General features: G+C 53.7%; 1 protein-coding gene across 50 annotated transcripts in view; it reads left to right on the top strand.

The window, feature by feature from the left end:
- FCGBP (Fc fragment of IgG binding protein) overlaps positions 1-19,210 on the top strand; it is a 90,803-nt gene that overhangs the window by 49,478 nt on the left and 22,115 nt on the right. For 7 of the 50 annotated variants that reach the window (XM_040705790.2, XM_040705770.2, XM_040705778.2 and 4 more), the window contains exons 77-116: positions 76-275; positions 371-751; positions 1,117-1,403; positions 1,987-2,258; positions 3,064-3,213; positions 3,820-4,076; positions 4,180-4,264; positions 4,384-4,464; positions 4,578-4,819; positions 4,913-5,196; positions 5,296-5,573; positions 5,821-6,416; positions 6,587-7,157; positions 7,295-7,494; positions 7,590-7,970; positions 8,336-8,622; positions 9,206-9,477; positions 10,283-10,432; positions 11,039-11,295; positions 11,399-11,483; positions 11,603-11,683; positions 12,044-12,127; positions 12,428-12,511; positions 12,810-12,893; positions 13,192-13,275; positions 13,576-13,659; positions 13,960-14,043; positions 14,341-14,424; positions 14,723-14,806; positions 15,107-15,190; positions 15,489-15,572; positions 15,873-15,956; positions 16,257-16,340; positions 16,638-16,721; positions 17,020-17,103; positions 17,404-17,487; positions 17,786-17,869; positions 18,169-18,252; positions 18,551-18,634; positions 18,935-19,018. In XM_040705790.2, coding sequence (XP_040561724.1) covers positions 76-275; positions 371-751; positions 1,117-1,403; positions 1,987-2,258; positions 3,064-3,213; positions 3,820-4,076; positions 4,180-4,264; positions 4,384-4,464; positions 4,578-4,819; positions 4,913-5,196; positions 5,296-5,573; positions 5,821-6,416; positions 6,587-7,157; positions 7,295-7,494; positions 7,590-7,970; positions 8,336-8,622; positions 9,206-9,477; positions 10,283-10,432; positions 11,039-11,295; positions 11,399-11,483; positions 11,603-11,683; positions 12,044-12,127; positions 12,428-12,511; positions 12,810-12,893; positions 13,192-13,275; positions 13,576-13,659; positions 13,960-14,043; positions 14,341-14,424; positions 14,723-14,806; positions 15,107-15,190; positions 15,489-15,572; positions 15,873-15,956; positions 16,257-16,340; positions 16,638-16,721; positions 17,020-17,103; positions 17,404-17,487; positions 17,786-17,869; positions 18,169-18,252; positions 18,551-18,634; positions 18,935-19,018 — 6,993 coding nt within the window. The remainder of the gene's footprint in view (positions 1-75; positions 276-370; positions 752-1,116; positions 1,404-1,986; positions 2,259-3,063; positions 3,214-3,819; positions 4,077-4,179; positions 4,265-4,383; positions 4,465-4,577; positions 4,820-4,912; positions 5,197-5,295; positions 5,574-5,820; positions 6,417-6,586; positions 7,158-7,294; positions 7,495-7,589; positions 7,971-8,335; positions 8,623-9,205; positions 9,478-10,282; positions 10,433-11,038; positions 11,296-11,398; positions 11,484-11,602; positions 11,684-12,043; positions 12,128-12,427; positions 12,512-12,809; positions 12,894-13,191; positions 13,276-13,575; positions 13,660-13,959; positions 14,044-14,340; positions 14,425-14,722; positions 14,807-15,106; positions 15,191-15,488; positions 15,573-15,872; positions 15,957-16,256; positions 16,341-16,637; positions 16,722-17,019; positions 17,104-17,403; positions 17,488-17,785; positions 17,870-18,168; positions 18,253-18,550; positions 18,635-18,934; positions 19,019-19,210) is intronic. The other 43 variants (XM_040705796.2, XM_040705791.2, XM_040705773.2 and 40 more) reach the window with 38 other exon arrangements.

Here is a 19,210-nt window from a genome sequence, read left to right as displayed (position 1 = left end):
TTGGTCTTTCCCTTGGCAGAAGGTATTCCCTTCCTTGTGGGCTTTGCTGGCCCTAACGTTCCCTTCCCTTTGCAGCCCTGCCGTGCTCTGCCAACAGCTACTATGACCCTTGCATGACTGGCTGTCCTGCCACCTGCGTTGACCGAGAAGCCCCGCAGAACTGTTCCAAGCCCTGCATGGAGGGCTGTGCGTGTGCCTCTGGCTTCCTCCTCAGCGGTGACACCTGTGTGCCCGAGGCCCGCTGTGGCTGCCTCTTTGAGGGCAACTACTACAGCGTGAGTGAAAACCCTGCCCTGTCTCCCTCTCCTCCCATGGCACTGCTTTGCATCTCCGTCTGTGCTTGACGTGCTCGGGGTTTCTCTGCCTGCAGGAAGGCGAGTCCTTTGTGAGCGAGAACTGCTCTCGCCGGTGCCGCTGTGAAGCCAGCGGCCAGATGGTTTGCTCTGCATTGTCCTGTGGTGAGGAGGAGGTCTGCAAGGTCCAGAACGGCCAGCGGGGCTGTTTCCCAGCCAGCACGGCTGTGTGCCACATCTACGGTGACCCGCATTACAACACGTTCGATGGGAAGCTTCACCACTTCCAGGGCTCCTGCAACTACACAGTGGTGACGGCCTGTGACAACTCCTCCCTTGGCTTCAGCATCACCATTCGCAACGAACATCGGGGCAACCCGAGCTGGACGGCTCTGAACTCTGTGGCACTGTCCATGGAAGGCCTCCACATTGCACTGCGCAAGAAGAAGAACGTCTATGTAAGCCCCTGATTTTTAGACCTGGGATCCACAGATACCCAAAGTACCGTTACGTAGCCGCGTATCCATCCCCTAGAAGAGCTCAATGTTCCCTGAGCCTGCAGGCATGCTCACACGAGGGCACGGCAGGTCTCTGAGCGAGGCAGACACGAGTGCTGGCGCAGAGGCAGGCATCCAACTGGTTTCCCGCAGCTTTTGGTGTGCTGTAGGTAGTAGAGCAGCTGTTGTTCTTGTAGGCCTGGGCAAGGTTTCTCTTGCCATCACTTCCTCTGACTCCTGGCATCACCATTGCAGCAAAGACCAGTGACTTGTCACTGGAGGGGCATCTCTTTATGCTTCTCTCTCCCTCTGTCTTCCTTCTTCAGATCAATGGTGCTCTGGCCACCCTGCCTGCTTCTCCAACGCCCAATGTGAACGTTTCCCTGAGTGGCTCCTACGTGCAAGTCTCTACCAAGCTGGGCCTGCAGCTACAGTTCAACGGGGACCAGGAGCTCCTGGTGAGGGTGTCGGAGAAGCACAAGGGCAAGCTGTGTGGGTTGTGTGGGACATACACGGGCAGCAAGGAAGATGACTTCAGGCGACCTGATGGGGTCGTTGTGCCTGACTTCAATGACTTTGGAGCCAGCTGGATGGTGCCGGATGACGAGTGGAAGTGAGTGCTTGTTCTGTTGCATAGAGGCCAGGCAGAGGTTTGCTGTGAGTGGCCCAAGGGAGGAGGGTTGCTAAGGGCTGTCATGGGGAAGGGGAGAGGAGGCAGCTGTGGGAAAGCGTGTTTGAGCGCATGAAGGCTCCCAGGCAGCAGGCATACGGCCCTCGCATCTTCCCCCTCTGCTCCATCCACCCACGGTGTGAGTGGTGCTCTCTCCCCGTGGGCACTGTGCTCTGGGTCCCTCAGTTACTCCTGTGTAGAGCCGTGCATCCCATTGCAAGCACTGTATCTCACCGTTCCCGACCCCAGAGTGAGGTAGGCTGGGCCGTGAGCACAGTGGTTTTCCCAAGTTACCATGGTCAGTGCTGCCTCTGTCATTTTCCTGAACCCCCGTGAAGCCCCAGAAGGGAACGGTGACTGTGGGCCGCGTTGCTGACCCTTGCAGATGACATCTGTGTGTGCCTTGTCGTAGGGAGGGATGTGGACTCCGCAAAGACTGAGGTTTTGCACGGCACGCCTGTGGGGAACGGTTGTGGCTCAGGTTCACAGGCCGCTGAGAGCTCAGGGCTGTCTGTCTGCTCTGCAGGTGTAACACGACCATCTTCCCGCCTGTGTCCTGCTCCCCCTTGGAGGAGGAGGCAGCTAACAAGAAGTGTGAAGTGCTCACACAAGCCGGTGGCCCGTTCCAGCCATGCCACGCAGTTCTGCCACCCCAGGCGTACTTTGAGAGCTGTGTCTATGACCAGTGTGGCACGGGTGGCAGCACGGAGCAGCTGTGCAGTGACCTGAGTTCCTATGCTGAAGCCTGTGCTGCGGCAGGGGTTGTTCTGGGAGACTGGAGCTCTGGCACGGTCTGCGGTGAGGAATCAGTTTATATTCTTTTCAAGAGCTGCCACTAACTATCTCTTGCATTTCTACTGCACAAAGGCACGCTCAGTTTCCCTTTTTTTGGTGTCTGAGATTTGAGAATTCTTTCCTACTCCCTACTGCAGTGAATCAGCTGGTTTTGCATAGCGTTTTGCAGAGTGACAGTCTGGAATGGCCATAACATTTTTCCTGTGATGTCGTGCCCAGTGTCTTCTTAAGGGCACTGCTTGTCCTTAGTCCTGAAGCAGCATGCCCAGCATGTGGTGTCGGCAGCTTTTTGCCCGTATGAAGGCAAGCATTTCCTGAGGGACGCTGGGCTGTGGTAACACACAGCACATCATGAGAGACTTCAGACTTGCTGCCTCTCTGACTTGAAGTGCTTCTTCCAGTATCAGTTAGAAAGGCTTCAAAGTTGTGGGAAATGATTGCTAGTATTGAGCCCAAGAGAGAGCCCCACTCCTCCCAGGAGACTCAGCAAGGTAGCACCAGTAGAGGCAGAGAGAGGAAGCCTGGGGGACTCGGAGGAAACTGAGGGAGAAAGGAAGAAGCCTTGAGCAATGAACACTGTGCAGTGCCTGGGGTGGAGGCGATGGCTAGAAAACAACCTTCCTCCACTGGCCGTCTGTCCTCAGATTGCTCTCTGCTTACACCAGCACGCTGCCTATGTGCATCTGGTTGGCTGTCCTCACCTGGCCGTAATCATGCCAGGGATACAGGTGTGCCCTGTGGGACACTGGGGAAAGGTTGGCCCACTCTCACTTTTAAACCTCTGCTTTCCTTTCTGCACCATATCCAGCTCCCCCAGCAGCCTGCAACTTCTCCTGCACATTTGATGTCGACTTCTGTGAGTGGGTCCAGGAGCCGTCCAGCAGCATTGACTGGATAAGACACAAGGGACCAACGCCCTCTCCGGATACCGGCCCTTCCTTTGACCACACGACTGGAGGTAGGAACATCAACCAGCACACGGCGGTCATTCAAGCAGAGAGGTGTCCCCGAGAAGATGGTGACAAATGTCTTCTAAGAGCAGATACAAGCCACATATTCCCCGGCCTTGATCCACAGTCCTTTGTAGCAGTCTCCCCCAGGGTCAGAGCCTTCTTTTAAGGAGCTTTTCTGCCCTGGGATCAGTCTGGTACAATCAGAGCAGGGAAGGATCTGCCGGGCAAGGTGGTCAGTAGTAGAAAAAGTGGTGCCGGGCTGTCTCAGGGAAACAGGAACAGGTTTCTTTTAGGGGACACTGGCTTCTCCAGGAGCCAGTGAAGAGTGCCCCCAAAGCTGCAGAGCCGTGGTAGGATTGAGGGGATGCTTTGGAGGTGACGTTGTTGCCCACATCATGCCATACAGCTGTCAGAGCCCAGAGAGCCTGTTTCATTAGAGTGACTTAGGGCTGAGGGAACTGTGGCTAGTGAAGGACAATCTGTTGCTCTTGCCTCCTTTTCCCTGCCTCGAACTGCCACAGGACATGCTCCCAAGACTGCGCTGGGGTGTTCCCTGGGAGTGTTGTCTAGGTTTGATGTCTCATGACGGCATGGCTGGCGCTTTGTTTCAGATGGCTACTACATCTACCTGCATGGCAACGATCCCTACCCCGGCTTTGTGTCACAGCTGGTCAGCCCGGTGTGCAATTCAACGGGACCACACTGCTTCCGCTTCTGGTATCACATGTACGGAGTGGCTGAAACCATGGCCCTGCGGGTGTATGTGGCTCAGGACGGAGAGCTACTGGAGGTCTGGAAAAGCGTTGGGAACCACGGGGACAGATGGATCTTGGGAGAGGTCACAGTGCACAGTGCAGGAAACCTGCAGGTAAGGACAGGGGCTCTAACTGCCATCTGATGCAAAGAGTGCTGTGCAATGTCACTCGGAGCGTATGGCCGGAGCTAATGGTGGAAACCAACCTTTCCCTTAGCTTGTCCTCGAGGGAGAATGGGGGGAAGATTTCCGCAGTGACGTAGCACTGGATGATCTGTCCATTGAACAGGGATACTGTCCAGGTACGCGACACTGGCTGGGGAAAGGCAGCCTGCTTGTAGTGGCAGTCAGTGCATTTTCTGCCTTGAACAGGGCGTGGGCAAGGAGGGTTGATTGGCATGTGCCACTGTGTCTTTTGTAGGCGATGTGACCCCAACACCAGGCGCCGGCACCACCACACCTGTGGCAGAAATAACCACACCAACACCACAGCCAGGCTCAGGTGAATGGAGGAGAGCGGTCGTTGGGACGCAGTGCTTTTAGCACTGTAGAAAGGGGAGAAGCGCTGGAAGGAGGTGCCTAACTGAAGGGTTTCTCTGGTGCTTGTTTTGTCAGGAACGTGTGTGGTGGAGGGAGACCCTCACTACCACACATTTGACAAGCAAATCCACAACTTTATGGGCAACTGCACCTACACCCTCTCCAAGCTGTGCGAGAGCAACAGCTCACTGCCCTTCTTCAACGTGGAAGCTGCCAATGAACACCGAGGAGGGAACACTCGCGTGTCCTACGTCCAGTACGTGGACGTTGATGTGTACGGCCAGCGCATAAGGCTTGGGAAGGGTGGTGTGGTGACGGTAAGCACAAAGGGGAGCAGTGGCGGGGCTGTGCCGGGGGAGAGCCGTGCCAAAGGGATTGCTCCAACCCTGTCTGGGTTTCTGTCCTTCCAGGTCAACGGCGAGCCAGAGGTGCTGCCCTGCACCCCATCTGTGGGCGTGCAAGTCTCGTCCAGCGGGTTCTACACCATGGTGACAACAGACTTTGGCTTGAGAGTGAAGTTTGATGGGAACCATCGGGTGGAGGTGACGCTTCCAAGCACCTTTGGGCAGAAGGTTTGTGGCATGTGTGGCAACTACAACGGGATGGCAGCAGACGACTTCCTGAACCCTGACGGGGTGCAGGAGCCAGACTCCACCAGCCTAGGTAACAGCTGGCAGGTGTCTAACGACAGCAGGTGAGTGTAGTGCCCCAGCAGGTCTGGGGAGGGGTGGAGTGGAGCTGCCAGGAGAAGCCCACAGATAACCCGGGGGCTGTTCTCTCTGCCTCACTATAGCTGCTCAGCTGGGACGCAGTCCCCGCCAGCCTGCACTGAAACGGACAAGCAAGTCATTGCCAGCAGCAACTTCTGTGGGCTCCTCACGGACACCAGCGGCCCGTTTGAGGTGTGCCATGCCGTGCTGAGTGCCAGCGGTTACTTCGACACGTGCCTGTATGACCTGTGTGAGCTGGGGCTTGATCGCGAGGCGCTGTGCAACAGCTTGCAGTCCTATGCAGATGCCTGCCAGGCGCTTGGTGTCCAGATCCCTGTGTGGAGGAACGCAACATTCTGCCGTAAGTCAGAAACAGAAAAGCACCCCATTTTCTGAGCTGGTTAGCTGCTGTGAGTGTGGGAGCACCCTTTGTTGGTCACATTGCCGGTGTGGTTCTTTCTATGTAGAAGGCATCCCACTGGGGCAGCTGGGAGGAGCTGTGGGGCGATTGCATCCTTCCAAAGCCCCCAGTGAATCTGGCCTACCTTGGGAGCACTGCGGGTGTAGGATGACTGATGATTTCACTGCTTTTCCTTTTGTCTTGGCAGCCATCACGTGCCCAGCCAACAGCCACTACGAGCCCTGTGCTGCAGCTTGCCCTGCTACGTGTGTTAACCCCATGGCTCCTGTTACATGCGGGTTGCCGTGCGTGGAGGGATGTGTATGCGACAGCGGGTACCTTCTCTACAACAGTCAGTGTGTGCCCAGCCAGCAGTGTGGGTGCTGGCACAACGGGCAGCACTACCCGGTGGGCTCAGAGTTCTGGACGGACAACACCTGCTCGTCCAAGTGCACATGTCCCACGCGAGGAGGCAAAGTCCAGTGCTCCAGTGCATCGTGCCCTGCTGGCCAGTTCTGTGGTGTGCAGAATGGGAAACCCGAGTGCCTGGAACACTCCTACGGCATCTGTCACGTCCACGGGGACCCTCACTACAACACCTTTGACAAGGTGACGCACAACTTCATGGGGAACTGCACGTACACCCTGGCCAAAGTGTGCTCCAACACCTCCGTGCCGTACTTCAACGTTGAGGCAAAGAACGAGCATCGTGGCAACCCCCGAGTGTCCTACGTGCGTGAAGTCGTGGTCGATGTGTACGGAGAGCGCATTACCATACTCAAGCAGGAGAGGAGCCGAGTGCTGGTAAGGGAGTGGGTCTGGCGTGTGCGCGGTGGGTCTGCAAGGCAAGGCTGATCTTTTTGGGCAGGGTCTTACCTGCAAGCAGCAGGAGTTTCTGTGTGAGAAGGGAGCCAGTCCCCATGGGGCTGACGGCCCCAGGGAGTCCACGGTGCATTGCATTGTGTCTGCCCTAGGTGAACGGTGAGTACCGGACCCTGCCGGTGAGCGCAGCAGGAGGAGCCATCACCGTGAGCAGTAGCGGCCGCTACGTTGTCCTGGAGACGGACTTCAGCCTCCACGTGTCCTACGACGCTGACCACTCGGTGGAGGTGAAGGTGCCCAGCAGCTACTTCAACCTGACGTGTGGCATGTGCGGGAACTTCAACAACCGGAGAGAGGACGATTACATGATGCCCAACGGGCAGCAAGCCGCAGACTCCAATGCGCTGGGGGAGAGCTGGCAGGTCCCAAGCAGTGACAGTGACCCCAGCTGCGGCGTGCCCCCACCAACAGAGCCCTGCCCTGCAGACAAGGAGAAGCTCTACGAGTCCGAGCAGTTCTGTGGCATGCTGACAGCCAGACCAGGCGTTTTTGAGAGCTGCCACGCCGTGATCAACCCGCAGAGCTACTTTGAGACCTGCTCCTACGACCTTTGTGCCATGAGTGGTGCGCAGGAGGTGCTGTGTGGTGCGCTGGAGGCCTATGCTGACGCATGCCAGGCAGCTGGTGTGACTCTGCTCCCCTGGAGGAATGCCACCTTCTGCCGTGAGTACCCACCTTTGGGATGCCAGACACAGTGCGTGTGTCCTGTACCTCTGGCCAGTTCTTTGGTCTTTCCCTTGGCAGAAGGTATTCCCTTCCTTGTGGGCTTTGCTGGCCCTAACGTTCCCTTCCCTTTGCAGCCCTGCCGTGCTCTGCCAACAGCTACTATGACCCTTGCATGACTGGCTGTCCTGCCACCTGCGTTGACCGAGAAGCCCCGCAGAACTGTTCCAAGCCCTGCATGGAGGGCTGTGCGTGTGCCTCTGGCTTCCTCCTCAGCGGTGACACCTGTGTGCCCGAGGCCCGCTGTGGCTGCCTCTTTGAGGGCAACTACTACAGCGTGAGTGAAAACCCTGCCCTGTCTCCCTCTCCTCCCATGGCACTGCTTTGCATCTCCGTCTGTGCTTGACGTGCTCGGGGTTTCTCTGCCTGCAGGAAGGCGAGTCCTTTGTGAGCGAGAACTGCTCTCGCCGGTGCCGCTGTGAAGCCAGCGGCCAGATGGTTTGCTCTGCATTGTCCTGTGGTGAGGAGGAGGTCTGCAAGGTCCAGAACGGCCAGCGGGGCTGTTTCCCAGCCAGCACGGCTGTGTGCCACATCTACGGTGACCCGCATTACAACACGTTCGATGGGAAGCTTCACCACTTCCAGGGCTCCTGCAACTACACAGTGGTGACGGCCTGTGACAACTCCTCCCTTGGCTTCAGCATCACCATTCGCAACGAACATCGGGGCAACCCGAGCTGGACGGCTCTGAACTCTGTGGCACTGTCCATGGAAGGCCTCCACATTGCACTGCGCAAGAAGAAGAACGTCTATGTAAGCCCCTGATTTTTAGACCTGGGATCCACAGATACCCGAAGTACCGTTACGTAGCCGCGTATCCATCCCCTAGAAGAGCTCAATGTTCCCTGAGCCTGCAGGCATGCTCACACGAGGGCACGGCAGGTCTCTGAGCGAGGCAGACACGAGTGCTGGCGCAGAGGCAGGCATCCAACTGGTTTCCCGCAGCTTTTGGTGTGCTGTAGGTAGTAGAGCAGCTGTTGTTCTTGTAGGCCTGGGCAAGGTTTCTCTTGCCATCACTTCCTCTGACACCTGGCATCACCATTGCAGCAAAGACCAGTGACTTGTCACTGGAGGGGCATCTCTTTATGCTTCTCTCTCCCTCTGTCTTCCTTCTTCAGATCAATGGTGCTCTGGCCACCCTGCCTGCTTCTCCAACGCCCAATGTGAACGTTTCCCTGAGTGGCTCCTACGTGCAAGTCTCTACCAAGCTGGGCCTGCAGCTACAGTTCAACGGGGACCAGGAGCTCCTGGTGAGGGTGTCGGAGAAGCACAAGGGCAAGCTGTGTGGGTTGTGTGGGACATACACGGGCAGCAAGGAAGATGACTTCAGGCGACCTGATGGGGTCGTTGTGCCTGACTTCAATGACTTTGGAGCCAGCTGGATGGTGCCGGATGACGAGTGGAAGTGAGTGCTTGTTCTGTTGCATAGAGGCCAGGCAGAGGTTTGCTGTGAGTGGCCCAAGGGAGGAGGGTTGCTAAGGGCTGTCATGGGGAAGGGGAGAGGAGGCAGCTGTGGGAAAGCGTGTTTGAGCGCATGAAGGCTCCCAGGCAGCAGGCATACGGCCCTCGCATCTTCCCCCTCTGCTCCATCCACCCACGGTGTGAGCGGTGCTCTCTCCCCGTGGGCACTGTGCTCTGGGTCCCTCAGTTACTCCTGTGTAGAGCCGTGCATCCCATTGCAAGCACTGTATCTCACCGTTCCCGACCCCAGAGTGAGGTAGGCTGGGCCGTGAGCACAGTGGTTTTCCCAAGTTACCATGGTCAGTGCTGCCTCTGTCATTTTCCTGAACCCCCGTGAAGCCCCAGAAGGGAACGGTGACTGTGGGCCGCGTTGCTGACCCTTGCAGATGACATCTGTGTGTGCCTTGTCGTAGGGAGGGATGTGGACTCCGCAAAGACTGAGGTTTTGCACGGCACGCCTGTGGGGAACGGTTGTGGCTCAGGTTCACAGGCCGCTGAGAGCTCAGGGCTGTCTGTCTGCTCTGCAGGTGTAACACGACCATCTTCCCGCCTGTGTCCTGCGCCCCCTTGGAGGAGGAGGCAGCTAACAAGAAGTGTGAAGTGCTCACACAAGCCGGTGGCCCGTTCCAGCCATGCCACGCAGTTCTGCCACCCCAGGCGTACTTTGAGAGCTGTGTCTATGACCAGTGTGGCACGGGTGGCAGCACGGAGCAGCTGTGCAGTGACCTGAGTTCCTATGCTGAAGCCTGTGCTGCGGCAGGGGTTGTTCTGGGAGACTGGAGCTCTGGCACGGTCTGCGGTGAGGAATCAGTTTATATTCTTTTCAAGAGCTGCCACTAACTATCTCTTGCATTTCTACTGCACAAAGGCACGCTCAGTTTCCCTTTTTTTGGTGTCTGAGATTTGAGAATTCTTTCCTACTCCCTACTGCAGTGAATCAGCTGGTTTTGCATAGCGTTTTGCAGAGTGACAGTCTGGAATGGCCATAACATTTTTCCTGTGATGTCGTGCCCAGTGTCTTCTTAAGGGCACTGCTTGTCCTTAGTCCTGAAGCAGCATGCCCAGCATGTGGTGTCGGCAGCTTTTTGCCCGTATGAAGGCAAGCATTTCCTGAGGGACGCTGGGCTGTGGTAACACACAGCACATCATGAGAGACTTCAGACTTGCTGCCTCTCTGACTTGAAGTGCTTCTTCCAGTATCAGTTAGAAAGGCTTCAAAGTTGTGGGAAATGATTGCTAGTATTGAGCCCAAGAGAGAGCCCCACTCCTCCCAGGAGACTCAGCAAGGTAGCACCAGTAGAGGCAGAGAGAGGAAGCCTGGGGGACTCGGAGGAAACTGAGGGAGAAAGGAAGAAGCCTTGAGCAATGAACACTGTGCAGTGCCTGGGGTGGAGGCGATGGCTAGAAAACAACCTTCCTCCACTGGCCGTCTGTCCTCAGATTGCTCTCTGCTTACACCAGCACGCTGCCTATGTGCATCTGGTTGGCTGTCCTCACCTGGCCGTAATCATGCCAGGGATACAGGTGTGCCCTGTGGGACACTGGGGAAAGGTTGGCCCACTCTCACTTTTAAACCTCTGCTTTCCTTTCTGCACCATATCCAGCTCCCCCAGCAGCCTGCAACTTCTCCTGCACATTTGATGTCGACTTCTGTGAGTGGGTCCAGGAGCCGTCCAGCAGCATTGACTGGATAAGACACAAGGGACCAACGCCCTCTCCGGATACCGGCCCTTCCTTTGACCACACGACTGGAGGTAGGAACATCAACCAGCACACGGCGGTCATTCAAGCAGAGAGGTGTCCCCGAGAAGATGGTGACAAATGTCTTCTAAGAGCAGATACAAGCCACATATTCCCCGGCCTTGATCCACAGTCCTTTGTAGCAGTCTCCCCCAGGGTCAGAGCCTTCTTTTAAGGAGCTTTTCTGCCCTGGGATCAGTCTGGTACAATCAGAGCAGGGAAGGATCTGCCGGGCAAGGTGGTCAGTAGTAGAAAAAGTGGTGCCGGGCTGTCTCAGGGAAACAGGAACAGGTTTCTTTTAGGGGACACTGGCTTCTCCAGGAGCCAGTGAAGAGTGCCCCCAAAGCTGCAGAGCCGTGGTAGGATTGAGGGGATGCTTTGGAGGTGACGTTGTTGCCCACATCATGCCATACAGCTGTCAGAGCCCAGAGAGCCTGTTTCATTAGAGTGACTTAGGGCTGAGGGAACTGTGGCTAGTGAAGGACAATCTGTTGCTCTTGCCTCCTTTTCCCTGCCTCGAACTGCCACAGGACATGCTCCCAAGACTGCGCTGGGGTGTTCCCTGGGAGTGTTGTCTAGGTTTGATGTCTCATGACGGCATGGCTGGCGCTTTGTTTCAGATGGCTACTACATCTACCTGCATGGCAACGATCCCTACCCCGGCTTTGTGTCACAGCTGGTCAGCCCGGTGTGCAATTCAACGGGACCACACTGCTTCCGCTTCTGGTATCACATGTACGGAGTGGCTGAAACCATGGCCCTGCGGGTGTATGTGGCTCAGGACGGAGAGCTACTGGAGGTCTGGAAAAGCGTTGGGAACCACGGGGACAGATGGATCTTGGGAGAGGTCACAGTGCACAGTGCAGGAAACCTGCAGGTAAGGACAGGGGCTCTAACTGCCATCTGATGCAAAGAGTGCTGTGCAATGTCACTCGGAGCGTATGGCCGGAGCTAATGGTGGAAACCAACCTTTCCCTTAGCTTGTCCTCGAGGGAGAATGGGGGGAAGATTTCCGCAGTGACGTAGCACTGGATGATCTGTCCATTGAACAGGGATACTGTCCAGGTACGCGACACTGGCTGGGGAAAGGCAGCCTGCTTGTAGTGGCAGTCAGTGCATTTTCTGCCTTGAACAGGGCGTGGGCAAGGAGGGTTGATTGGCATGTGCCACTGTGTCTTTTGTAGGCGATGTGACCCCAACACCAGGCGCCGGCACCACCACACCTGTGGCAGAAATAACCACACCAACACCACAGCCAGGCTCAGGTGAATGGAGGAGAGCGGTCGTTGGGACGCAGTGCTTTTAGCACTGTAGAAAGGGGAGAAGCGCTGGAAGGAGTTGCCAAACTGAAAAGTTTCTCTATACCTTCCCCTAGTTTTTCAATGGGCAACATAAAATGAACAAAACTGTGATGTTGTTAATCTTATGTAGTTTTTCCTTTCGTTTTCATGGTAGTTCCTGCTGCTAGAAGACCACTTTAATTTAAAAGATTTTCTAGAAGACCCACTGTGTATACCCAGTCCAGTGTCTCCACTGTCATGGCATTGTGGTATTTCGTCATTAGCAGCTGCTTGGAATTTAACAGCATATTGAATATTATCTCTGCTCACTCTGTCTTGCAATAGGACCATCTACACCAAAACCTGGGACACCCTTGCCTGACGTCTCAACACCACCTCCACACCCACTAACAACCACACCGAGCTCAGGTATTGTCATGACGCGAGCCCGTTTTGCAGTGCTTCTGAAAACTCTTTGGATGGTTTCCATCAGGGTCCATGGCTAGGGGTTGGCATGGCTGTAGAAACAGGGTTGTGGTTTCCTTTTCCCCCAGCCTCTCTGCTGGGAGTGTACTTGAGTGGCACAGGTTTTTCTTACAAGAGTCCCTGTGTATGCCCTGTTCTTTGCCTATGCAGTCATGGCACTGGGATGTTTGGGAAGGGCATACTGGCAGCTGGGAATGAAACAGTATGTTGATGCTAAGCTCCACTACGTCTCTCTTGCAATAGGACTATCAACACCAAAACCTGGGACACCCTTGCCAGACATCTCAACGCCACCTCCACACCCAATAACAACCACACCGAGCTCAGGTATTGTCATGACGCGAGCCTGTTTTGCACTGCTTCTGACAACTCTTTGGTTGGTTTCCATCAGGGTCCATGGCTAGGGGTTGGCATGGCTGTAGAAACAGGGTTGTGGTTTCCTTTTTCCACAGCCTCTCTGCTGGGATTGTGCTTGATTAGCAGAGTTCCCTTTGAAGACTCCCTGTGTATGCCCTGTTCAGTACCTCTGCAGTCATGGCACTGGGGTATTTTGGAAGTCATTAGCAGCTGCTTGGAATTAAACAGCATATTGAATATTATCTCTTCTCATTCTGACTTGCAATAGGACCTTCAACACCAAACCCTGGGACACCCTTGCCAGACATTTCAACGCCGCCTCCACACCCACTAACAACTACACCGAGCTCAGGTAATGTTATGACGCGAGCCCGTTTTGCAGTGCTTCTGACAACTCTTTTGTTGGTTTCCATCAGGGTCCATGGCTAGGGGTTGGCATGGCTGTAGAAACAGGGTTGTGGTTTCCTTTTTCCCCAGGCTCTCTGCTGGGATTGTACTAGATTAGTAGAGTTTTCTTTGAAGACTCCCTGATTATGCCCTGTTCAGTACCTCTGCTGTCATGGCACTGGGGTATTTGGGAAGGGTGTACTGGCAGCTGGGAATGAAACAGTATGTTGATGCTAAGCTCCACTACCTCTCTCTTGCAATAGGACCATCAACACCAAAACCTGGGACACCCTTGCCAGACATCTCAACACCACCTCCACACCCACTAACAACCACACCGAGCTCAGGTATTGTCATGACTCGAGCCTGTTTTGCACTGCTTCTGACAACTCTTTGGTTGGTTTCCATCAGGGTCCATGGCTAGGGGTTGGTATGGCTGTAGAAACAGGGTTGTGGTTTCCTTTTCCCCCAGCCTCGCTGCTGGGAGTGTACTTGAGTGGCACAGGTTTTTCTTACAAGAGTCCCTGTGTATGCCCTGTTCTTTGCCTATGCAGTCATGGCACTGGGATGTTTGGGAAGGGCGTACTGGCAGCTGGGAATGAAACAGTATGTTGATTCTAAGCTCCACTACATCTCTCTTGCAATAGGACCATCAACACCAAAGCCTGGGACACCCTTGCCAGACATCTCAACGCCACCTCCACACCCAATAACAACCACACCGAGCTCAGGTATTGTCAAGACACGAGCCTGTTTTGCAGTGCTTCTAACAACTCTTTGGATGATTTCCATCAGGATCCATGGCTAGGGGTTGGCATGGCTGTAGAAACAGGGTTGTGGTTTCCTTTTCCCCCAGCCTCGCTGCTGGGAGTGTACTTGAGTGGCACAGGTTTTTCTTACAAGAGTCCCTGTGTATGCCCTGTTCTTTGCCTATGCAGTCATGGCACTGTGGTATATTAGAAGTCATTAGCAGCTGCTTGGAATTAAACAGCATATTGAATATTATCTCTTCTCACTCTGGCTTGCAATAGGACCATCAACACCAAAACCTGGGACACCCTTGCCAGACATCTCAACACCACCTCCACACCCACTAACAACCACACCGAGCTCAGGTATTGTCATGACGCGAGCCTGTTTTGCACTGCTTCTGACAACTCTTTGGTTGGTTTCCATCAGGGTCCATGGCTAGGGGTTGGCATGGCTGTAGAAACAGGGTTGTGGTTTCCTTTTCCCCAGCCTCTCTGCTGGGATGGTGCTTGATTAGCAGAGTTTTCTTACAAGACTCCCTGTGTATGCCCTGTTCAGTACCTCTGCAATCATGGCACTGGGATATTTTGGAAGTCCTTAGCAGCTGCTTGGAATTAAACAGCATATTGAATATTATCTCTTCTCACTCTGGCTTGCAATAGGACCGTCAACACCAAAGCCTGGGACACCCTTGCCAGACATCTCAACGCCACCTCCACACCCACTAACAACCACACCGAGCTCAGGTATTGTCAAGACACGAGCCTGTTTTGCAGTGTTTCTGACAACTCTTTTGTTTATTTCCATCAGGGTCCATGGCTAGGGGTTGGCATGGCTGTAGAAACAGCGTTGTGGTTTCCTTTTTCCCCAGGCTTTCTGCTGGGATTGTACTAGATTAGTAGAGTTTTCTTTGAAGACTCCCTGATTATGCCCTGTTCAGTACCTCTGCAGTCATGGCACTGGGGTATTTGGGAAGGGTGTACTGGCAGCTGGGAATGAAACAGTATGTTGATGCTAAGCTCCACTACCTCTCTCTTGCAATAGGACCATCAACACCAAAACCTGGGACACCCTTGCCAGACGTCTCAACACCACCTCCACACCCACTAACAACCACACCGAGCTCAGGTATTGTCATGACTCGAGCCTGTTTTGCACTGCTTCTGACAACTCTTTGGTTGGTTTCCATCAGGGTCCATGGCTAGGGGTTGGTATGGCTGTAGAAACAGGGTTGTGGTTTCCTTTTCCCCCAGCCTCGCTGCTGGGAGTGTACTTGAGTGGCACAGGTTTTTCTTACAAGAGTCCCTGTGTATGCCCTGTTCTTTGCCTATGCAGTCATGGCACTGGGATGTTTGGGAAGGGCATACTGGCAGCTGGGAATGAAACAGTATGTTGATGCTAAGCTCCACTACCTCTCTCTTGCAATAGGACCATCAACACCAAAGCCTGGGACACCCTTGCCAGACATCTCAACGCCACCTCCACACCCAATAACAACCACACCGAGCTCAGGTATTGTCAAGACACGAGCCTGTTTTGCACTGCTTCTGACAACTCTTTGGTTGATTTCCATCAGGATCCATGGCTAGGGGTTGGCATGGCTGTAGAAACAGGGTTGTGGTTTTCTTTTTCCCCAGCCTCTCTGCTGGGATTGTGCTTGATTAGCAGAGTTTTCTTTGAAGACTCCCTGTGTATGCCCTGTTCGGTACCTCTGCAATCATGGCACTGTGGTATTTTGGAAGTCATTAGCAGCTGCTTGGAATTAAACAGCATATTGAATATTATCTCTTCTCACTCTGGCTTGCAATAGGACCGTCAACACCAAAACCTGGGACACCCTTGCCAGACATCTCAACACCACCTCCACACCCACTAACAACCACACCGAGCTCAGGTACTGACATGACGCGAGCCTGTTTTGCAGTGCTTCTGACAACTCTTTGGTTGGTTTCCATCAGGGTCCATGGCTAGGGGTTGGCATGGCTGTAGAAACAGGGTTGTGGTTTCCTTTTCCCCCAGCCTCGCTGCTGGGAGTGTACTTGAGTGGCACAGGTTTTTCTTACAAGAGTCCCTGTGTATGCCCTGTTCTTTGCCTATGCAGTCATGGCACTGGGATGTTTGGGAAGGGCGTACTGGCAGCTGGGAATGAAACAGTATGTTGATTCTAAGCTCCACTACATCTCTCTTGCAATAGGACCATCAACACCAAAGCCTGGGACACCCTTGCCAGACATCTCAACGCCACCTCCACACCCAATAACAACCACACCGAGCTCAGGTATTGTCAAGACACGAGCCTGTTTTGCAGTGCTTCTAACAACTCTTTGGATGATTTCCATCAGGATCCATGGCTAGGGGTTGGCATGGCTGTAGAAACAGGGTTGTGGTTTCCTTTTCCCCCAGCCTCGCTGCTGGGAGTGTACTTGAGTGGCACAGGTTTTTCTTACAAGAGTCCCTGTGTATGCCCTGTTCTTTGCCTATGCAGTCATGGCACTGTGGTATATTAGAAGTCATTAGCAGCTGCTTGGAATTAAACAGCATATTGAATATTATCTCTTCTCACTCTGGCTTGCAATAGGACCATCAACACCAAAACCTGGGACACCCTTGCCAGACATCTCAACACCACCTCCACACCCACTAACAACCACACCGAGCTCAGGTATTGTCATGACGCGAGCCTGTTTTGCACTGCTTCTGACAACTCTTTGGTTGGTTTCCATCAGGGTCCATGGCTAGGGGTTGGCATGGCTGTAGAAACAGGGTTGTGGTTTCCTTTTCCCCAGCCTCTCTGCTGGGATGGTGCTTGATTAGCAGAGTTTTCTTACAAGACTCCCTGTGTATGCCCTGTTCAGTACCTCTGCAATCATGGCACTGGGATATTTTGGAAGTCCTTAGCAGCTGCTTGGAATTAAACAGCATATTGAATATTATCTCTTCTCACTCTGGCTTGCAATAGGACCGTCAACACCAAAGCCTGGGACACCCTTGCCAGACATCTCAACGCCACCTCCACACCCACTAACAACCACACCGAGCTCAGGTATTGTCAAGACACGAGCCTGTTTTGCAGTGTTTCTGACAACTCTTTTGTTTATTTCCATCAGGGTCCATGGCTAGGGGTTGGCATGGCTGTAGAAACAGCGTTGTGGTTTCCTTTTTCCCCAGGCTTTCTGCTGGGATTGTACTAGATTAGTAGAGTTTTCTTTGAAGACTCCCTGATTATGCCCTGTTCAGTACCTCTGCAGTCATGGCACTGGGGTATTTGGGAAGGGTGTACTGGCAGCTGGGAATGAAACAGTATGTTGATGCTAAGCTCCACTACCTCTCTCTTGCAATAGGACCATCAACACCAAAACCTGGGACACCCTTGCCAGACGTCTCAACACCACCTCCACACCCACTAACAACCACACCGAGCTCAGGTATTGTCATGACTCGAGCCTGTTTTGCACTGCTTCTGACAACTCTTTGGTTGGTTTCCATCAGGGTCCATGGCTAGGGGTTGGTATGGCTGTAGAAACAGGGTTGTGGTTTCCTTTTCCCCCAGCCTCGCTGCTGGGAGTGTACTTGAGTGGCACAGGTTTTTCTTACAAGAGTCCCTGTGTATGCCCTGTTCTTTGCCTATGCAGTCATGGCACTGGGATGTTTGGGAAGGGCATACTGGCAGCTGGGAATGAAACAGTATGTTGATGCTAAGCTCCACTACCTCTCTCTTGCAATAGGACCATCAACACCAAAGCCTGGGACACCCTTGCCAGACATCTCAACGCCACCTCCACACCCAATAACAACCACACCGAGCTCAGGTATTGTCAAGACACGAGCCTGTTTTGCACTGCTTCTGACAACTCTTTGGTTGATTTCCATCAGGATCCATGGCTAGGGGTTGGCATGGCTGTAGAAACAGGGTTGTGGTTTTCTTTTTCCCCAGCCTCTCTGCTGGGATTGTGCTTGATTAGCAGAGTTTTCTTTGAAGACTCCCTGTGTATGCCCTGTTCGGTACCTCTGCAATCATGGCACTGTGGTATTTTGGAAGTCATTAGCAGCTGCTTGGAATTAAACAGCATATTGAATATTATCTCTTCTCACTCTGGCTTGCAATAGGACCGTCAACACCAAAACCTGGGACACCCTTGCCAGACATCTCAACACCACCTCCACACCCACTAACAACCACACCGAGCTCAGGTACTGACATGACGCGAGCCTGTTTTGCAGTGCTTCTGACAACTCTTTGGTTGGTTTCCATCAGGGTCCATGGCTAGGGGTTGGCATGGCTGTAGAAACAGGGTTGTGGTTTCCTTTTCCCCAGCCTCTCTGCTGGGATGGTGCTTCAGTGGCACAGGTTTTTCTTACAAGACTCCCTGTGTATGCCCTGTTCAGTACCTCTGCAGTCATGGCACTGGGGTATTTTTGAAGTCATTTGCAGCTGCTTGGAATTAAACAGCATATTGAATATTATCTCTTCTCACTCTGGCTTGCAATAGGACCGTCAACACCAAAGCCTGGGACACCTTTGCCAGACATCTCAACGCCACCTCCACACCCAATAACAACCACACCGAGCTCAGGTATTGTCAAGACGCGAACCCGTTTTGCACTGCTTCTGACAACTCTTTTGTTGATTTCCATCAGGGTCCATGGCTAGGGGTTGGCATGGCTGTAGAAACAGGGTTGTGGTTTCCTTTTCCCCTAGCATCGCTTCTGGGATTGTACTTGATTAGCAGAGTTTTCTTTGAAGACTCCCTGTGTATGCCCTGTTCAGTACCTCTGCTGTCATGGCACTGGGGTGTTTGGGAAGGGCGTACTGGCAACTGGGAATGAAACAGTATGTTGATGCTAAGCTCCACTACCTCTCTCTTGCAATAGGACCATCAACACCAAAACCTGGGACACCCTTGCCAGACGTCTCAACACCACCTCCACACCCACTAACAACCACACCGAGCTCAGGTATTGTCAAGACGCGAACCCGTTTTGCACTGCTTCTGACAACTCTTTGGTTGGTTTCCATCAGGGTCCATGGCTAGGGGTTGGCATGGCTGTAGAAACAGGGTTGTGGTTTCCTTTTCCCCCAGCCTCGCTGCTGGGAGTGTACTTGAGTGGCACAGGTTTTTCTTACAAGAGTCCCTGTGTATGCCCTGTTCTTTGCCTATGCAGTCATGGCACTGGGGTGTTTGGGAAGGGCGTACTGGCAGCTGGGAATGAAACAGTATGTTGATTCTAAGCTCCACTACGTCTCTCTTGTAATAGGACCATCAACACCAAAGCCTGGGACACCCTTGCCAGACATCTCAACGCCACCTCCACACCCAATAACAACCACACCGAGCTCAGGTATTGTCAAGACACGAGCCTGTTTTGCACTGCTTCTGACAACTCTTTGGTTGATTTCCATCAGGGTCCATGGCTAGGGGTTGGCATGGCTGTAGAAACAGGGTTGTGGTTTCCTTTTCCCCAGCCTCTCTGCTGGGATTGTGCTTGATTAGCAGAGTTTTCTTTGAAGACTCCCTGTGTATGCCCTGTTCA

Source organism: Gallus gallus, chromosome 9, assembly GCF_016699485.2.
Source record: "Gallus gallus isolate bGalGal1 chromosome 9, bGalGal1.mat.broiler.GRCg7b, whole genome shotgun sequence".
NCBI classification, from domain to species: domain Eukaryota; kingdom Metazoa; phylum Chordata; class Aves; order Galliformes; family Phasianidae; genus Gallus; species Gallus gallus.
This window is presented reverse-complemented; position numbering and strand designations above follow the sequence as displayed.